Source organism: Austrofundulus limnaeus, unplaced genomic scaffold (genome assembly GCF_001266775.1).
Source record: "Austrofundulus limnaeus strain Quisiro unplaced genomic scaffold, Austrofundulus_limnaeus-1.0 Scaffold7, whole genome shotgun sequence".
Lineage (NCBI taxonomy): Eukaryota > Metazoa > Chordata > Actinopteri > Cyprinodontiformes > Rivulidae > Austrofundulus > Austrofundulus limnaeus.
In genome coordinates, this window is record NW_013952409.1 from 3,165,960 (window position 1) to 3,171,656 (window position 5,697).

Genomic DNA, 5,697 nt, shown 5'->3' on the forward strand with positions numbered 1-5,697 from the left:
CATTAGCACCTCTAGTAATATATTTACTGAGAAAAATGGTGACGTGTTCAATACTTATTTTACCCGCTGTAATCACACATTATACCTCTTCAACAAACCAACCCTGATCATTCACTGTTGTGTTTATTCATCTGAATAATTTCATCACAGGTTGAATAACAAACTTTTCTTCCAGTGTCAGGTCGGAGCGGTTCAGCTGAGACTGAACAAACCTTTCTTCTTCAAGACGAAAGGAGACGGCCCGTCCCCTCGGCCCGACTCACCGCTCATGAAACTTTCTCAGGGCAGAGACACAAAACGCAAAAAGCGCCGCTGAGGAATTTGACGTGAATCAACGAGCGGCCTCTTTTTTGTTTTTGACCAGATGCTTGAACACATCTGGAACATGTTCCGTGTTCTTGTGTTTTAGTTTTCTCTACATGAGTTCAGGTTGTAAAGGCTTCAAACAATCTGTTATAGAGTAGTTATTACACGCATAAGATCTGAAAATTATTTCAAGTTTTTAAGTTGTGTTCGTTTTGTGATTTTTGCAGCATATACAAGTTAGAGCTGCTGTTTATTTAACGCAACATCAAATTGCAGCCGATAGCATTGTTCTGTGTAAAATTAATCTTATTAATTAAAAGTAATTTATCAGAATGAAGTGGACGTTTTAGTTTTTATTACACAACTGATGTTTATTYAGCACAGATGTAAATTTCTACAGTTAATAATTTTACAGCAGTTTGTTTTGCAGGTGTTAGGACATGTTTATTACGACAGATTATTATTATTAATAAGGAAAATCGGTACCTACAGTGTTATAAACAGCAACATGAAATCCTGACAGATAAAATAAACTCATTATTAAGTTTTGTAACTATCCAAGAATAAACACACAGTTAGGGATCTAATAATTAAAGGCTGCAGGAGGAAACTGAGAGAACAGCTTAGTTGTGTCTGAAGAGCTTGATCCCCATCCAGCTCCACAGGTGGAAGAAGACGTAGACGGGGAGGGTGAGCGGCAGCAGCAGGCTGTAGAAACACACGCTGCCGCTGCTGGTGCATCCCTGAGGGAAGCTCTCGTCCACGGAGGCCGAGTAGATCAGACCGATGAGGGACACGAGAGGGACCAGTCCCACCATCAACGCCAGGGAGAACATCCCGACAAGTCCTAAAATATTATCTGTTTAGCTAGGTGCTGCCTCAGTCCCTCAGCTCTGTGCAGTTCCTGTCACTGTTCAGGTTCGTCTTTCTTTATGAGCCTGGCGTCCTGGGGGATCATGTTAGGGATGCCGTCAACGATGGGATAAGCGATGCCGAGCTCCTCGTTGATCAGCTCGTTGGTCTTAGCATCATACCTGGTGGAAGGATTAAAAAACGTCATGCCTAAATCATTCATCTGGAATACATTTATTTTATTGTTTGATGAAAAAGCAGCTAAAACATCAGTAATATTTCACACTATGAATCAGCTGCTACTCTGTAAAAGGTTTGGCCCATCTTCATCTAACTTTACTGTAAAATTCAATAGTATTAATACACTTATAGTTAAATTAAGCAGCTGCAACAGATCGTTTTGTAGTTAGAAATGATCAGAAATGCACAAAGCGAGCTGACCTCATATGTTAATTGGGAAAAGACAGTTTTCTACAGAAACACCACTGTAATTACACAAATTAAACAGGTAAATTTACACTCTTATACAGCCCCGATGTATTTAAACTGATTTGTGTTAAACTCCCCTTTAGGATCATAGATAATTCTCATAAATATCTAATCTAACTGCTTTATGAGCTTGTTGAATTTGCACAATTACAAAGACATTTTCACAAGATAAGCTTCTCCATTTGTAATAAATTTCTAAGAAATAGTCTATTTGAAAGAGTGACTCAGTTAAATACAAAAGTGCTACTTGTTTTTTTAATAGATATTTTAACTGACAGAACATCTCGCGAGATCTCAATATGCTGAGCTTTTAATTTTCTACCTTTTAATACTTGAAACGTCAACTTTGATTAAAAGTACTCAAGCAGAAATTCAGACATACGTCGGATTTTGAAAATAAACCTGACTAAGTTGTGTGAATGTTTTAATTTAAAGCAGGAATGCTGTCTGACCTGAGTGGCTTCTTGGACAGCGGACACACCAGGAAGTCCAGCAGGGAGGAGTCGAAAGGCGGCTGCGCCTCGTCCGTGGCCTCGGTGAAGCTCCTGGCCGACGCGCGGCCCGCGGTCAGACTCTTGACCACCTCGCTGTGTTTCACCTGACGGCCAACACCGACCGACTCAGTCACCAGTCTGCTCACAACATTCCTGAACATGACCACAAAGCGCTCAACAAGCTCTGCGCACTTCCGGACGGGAAAAGAAAACTTCACTTCCGGTGTAACCGAAAAACGAGTCCGGTGTCTCTAACAGGTTCCGTTAATCGATATTTTTCCTCTTCTAGGAGCGCGATTTGAATAAATTAATATTACTAAACTCAACGCAGTCAATAAAATTTAAATGAAACGTAATTCCTTATACAATCTTACATACAAGATGTCAAATATATTTACAATCGTTTATGTGATTTGATAAATTGTTTCCACGCTTGGCCACACGGTGGCAGTGTTTCACTACAAACCTCCAGGTAATAAACTAGATTTGACTAGAGCTGTGACCTGATTACATTAAAAGAAAACTTGAAATTTGTTTAACGATGCACATGTTTTAGACTTACAACAAATAAAAAATTGCCTGTTAATAAATCTGATCTGAGATCTGAGCACTGTGCTTCCTGGGAATAAAAATAATGACGTTTGTTAGATATGATGAAAGAAACCAGAGCGCAAACCCAGTTTGTGGACTTTTACAACAGTTGCTATTTGTATTGTAGTTTTATTGAAGCCCCACATACATGATTTCCCAGCAGGTTCTAACTATACTATAATAAATATTGTCAGAGACGTTGCTGCCAGAGAAGGCTGGATGCATTTTCCAATCCATGAAGATATTGCTCTGAGACTTTCCTGGCAGGGACCCAACTTGTTTTAAAACTGCTTCTAGCTGTAATAAATCCCACCACTCGGTACATGACAAACCTGCTAATACAGTCGTTTTTTTTTTCCTTTTCCCAACCTCCGTGGCTTGAATACAGAAGTGCAACACAACAGCGAGGCACCTTTCTGTGGGCCTGTTTTCTCATGAGAGATATCCATCAACCCTGACACACTCCAGGGTACTCTGTGGCTGGAAACAGCACTGAGCGTTTGATTTGTAGCTTGTGGAAAACGCTTTCAAATAGCACATTTTGTAAAGTTTTCAAGTCTCTTTAAAACAAATGCACATAATTATTTGATATATTTTAAGGGACATTTAGTTATAATTAAATCTGTTAACTATTGATTTATTGATGTATAAATCACTCAGCTATAATATAGAAAATGATGCAAAATAAGCCAGTTTTACAGATATTTAGCTCATTTGGTGTGTTAGCAGCTGAGCTAGTGAATTGTAAACAACTACAATTGATGTCTTCTTTTGTTTTTATGTATATTTTTAAAATGAAATGTGTTGTGACCCGTCTGTAAAAGTTACTTGGCTGTGAAAACGTCAAGTCTTTGTCAGCATCTTAAATAAAATCCCTAAGAACTTGTCACATCTCAGAGAACCACTCTGCAGCTGTTCTAGGAGCCTGCAGGGGGGTCTTCATCAAGCCCACAGCTCTGCTGACCTTTTCAAAGCCTCTCACACGTGCACTCAACTTCTCGTGACTTTCTTTCTTGATTTCCGAGGAGACTCAACAGAGCTCTCACACTCCCGTGCCGTCACAGCAGACGGGGAGAGTCCTGCACGTTTTCACGCCGACAGAGCGAACGGGTCAGGGCCGCACACCTTTTACACGAGCTCTCGCTGCAAACACAACACATCCACTCATTAGTTTAATCATCCCTGACCCAGATACCGCGCTGGATGGCGCCGCCAAATTAGCTCTGTCTGCAGTTTCCACCGAGGTAATAAAGTAACGCTTTTATTTTTACACTTTATTTTCTCATTTGCATCGAAGTTTATTTACCTGCCTCGCAGTTTCACCTGCTTTTCACACAATCAGCAGAACAACAAACAGGGATACATTTATAGGGAATAAACCCCCAGAGTGAGTTACACAGTAACAAATACTTTGTTACCGTACTTTAAGTAGAATTTTTGTGTATCTGTACTTTACTTGAGTAATTATTTTTCAGCCTACTTTTTACATTGAAAAAAGGCAAAAAGTAGACAGTTTTTGCTTGTTTTCATTCCAGCTTGTAAAAAAATAAATACTATCCATAAAACCAGTGGTGGGCAGCACTAATCTAAAAATTAGTTGCACTAACCCAAAAGCACTAACTTTAATATTTAGGTCCCCTAATTCTAAAGCACTAACTTTAATATTTAGGTCCCCTAATTCTAAAGCACTAACTTTAATATTTAGGTCCCCTAATTCTAAAGCACTAAAATCCCAGCTGACACATGGAGCATTCCTCAGAGTCAACATGAGAAAATATTTTCTGTGCAGAATATTAATATTTTATCTCGTGTAGAGGTTCCCAAAGTTGTGGGTCACAAAACATCAAGTGAGGGTCCCCAGGTGACTTTCAGACATCAATTTAAATGCAAAAAAAATGATAATGGATTATTTTCATCATGATTATTACAAATTTTTAATCATCGTAAATTAATACAAATTAGTATCATAGTTACTATGTTTGTTTCTAGTTATTATTCTCATGTTTAACAGAGTTATTAGTAAAGTTTGCTAAGTAAACAATAGGGGTGCAACATGTACCCGTATCGAACCGTATCAAACAGAGCTTTAGGTTTAATGCACACTTGTATCGAACAAAACAGTTTTTTAAAATTATTTTTATCAGCTTGTCTTCTGAAGATGCTCTGTGTTGAAGGATCAGTGGATCTGTGTTCGACTACTCCACCTAGGCTGCATTTTTGAGCGCAGATCCACTGAGAAACTTGCTGTTTCAGCAACATTTAATTAAAAAAAACTGTTCTTTTGAGGTTAAACAAATGTTCATAGTTAATTTAAATAAATTACAAGTTAAAAGGGGCATGGACATTTCTCTTTTTTTTGTATCGAAGAAATATCAAACTGAGACTAAAGTATCGAACCATGAATTTCCTGTATCGTTGCACCCCCCCAAAGTGGGGCCTGTGGGCTAAAACTGGCCCACCAAGTCATTTGATTTGGCCCAGCTGCCATGCTTATAATCTGTGGTCCTCTGTAGAAACACAGTATTTTCACCTGAAGTCATCCATTCATTGACCCAACGACCATAATAAACTGTAGTGCAGTTAGTCAAAAACATGGACCACCACACTGGCTGCTAGCTTAATCATTAAGAATAAAAGGACTATACTTAAAAGTATTTGTATTTCATGAATTATTTTATTGCATTTGGCCGCAGCCCTTAGACAGGTTTTTATTTTGGGGAAAAGTTTTGTGCAGCTTTATTACAGAAAATCTAACTTCTCGTTTTTGGCAAGATTTACTAAAAATGCAGAAACACGTTGGAATAAATGCACATGAAGTCTGCGTGTACGGTCGTCAAATGATTTAATCTGAGCAACAACAGAGCAGAAGTCAGAGAAGTCTGTCAAGTTGTGGCTGCCGCCTCAGCGCAGAGCAGCTGATGATACAACATCCTGTAACACGTTTACAACCAATCACAGTTCGACA

At 38.8% G+C, this 5,697-nt stretch overlaps 3 protein-coding genes across 3 annotated transcripts in view; 1 reads left to right on the plus strand and 2 right to left on the minus strand.

Annotated features, from left to right (window-relative positions):
- LOC106536043 (uncharacterized) overlaps positions 1–884 on the plus strand; it is a 3,034-nt gene extending 2,150 nt beyond the window's left edge. The window contains exon 3 of the mRNA XM_014033213.1: positions 176–884. Coding sequence (XP_013888667.1) covers positions 176–316 — 141 coding nt within the window. The 3' untranslated portion in view covers positions 317–884. The remainder of the gene's footprint in view (positions 1–175) is intronic.
- LOC106536287 (phosphatidylinositol N-acetylglucosaminyltransferase subunit Y) lies at positions 651–1,164 on the minus strand. Its single transcript, XM_014033499.1, has one exon. It carries the CDS (start codon positions 1,140–1,142, stop codon positions 930–932), a length of 213 nt encoding a protein of 70 aa, XP_013888953.1. The 5' UTR covers positions 1,143–1,164; the 3' UTR covers positions 651–929.
- On the minus strand, positions 657–2,358 carry pyurf (PIGY upstream open reading frame). The gene is made up of 2 exons (XM_014033476.1): positions 2,100–2,358; positions 657–1,340 (listed from the first exon to the last, which is right to left on the minus strand). The coding sequence occupies exons 1-2, from the start codon at positions 2,300–2,302 to the stop codon at positions 1,214–1,216; spliced, it is 330 nt and encodes a 109-aa protein (XP_013888930.1). The 5' UTR covers positions 2,303–2,358; the 3' UTR covers positions 657–1,213.
- Between the last annotated feature and the right edge of the window lie 3,339 nt (positions 2,359–5,697).

Bases quoted from the DNA above. Each gene is read 5' to 3' on its own strand.
- LOC106536287 (XM_014033499.1), bottom strand. From the start codon at position 1,142: ATGTTCTCCCTGGCGTTGATGGTGGGACTGGTCCCTCTCGTGTCCCTC.
- pyurf (XM_014033476.1), bottom strand. From the start codon at position 2,302: ATGTTCAGGAATGTTGTGAGCAGACTGGTGACTGAGTCGGTCGGTGTT. The intron at 1,341-2,099 runs GTCAGACAGCAT...TCCTTCCACCAG, and splicing joins CTGTCCAAGAAGCCACTCAG to GTATGATGCTAAGACCAACG.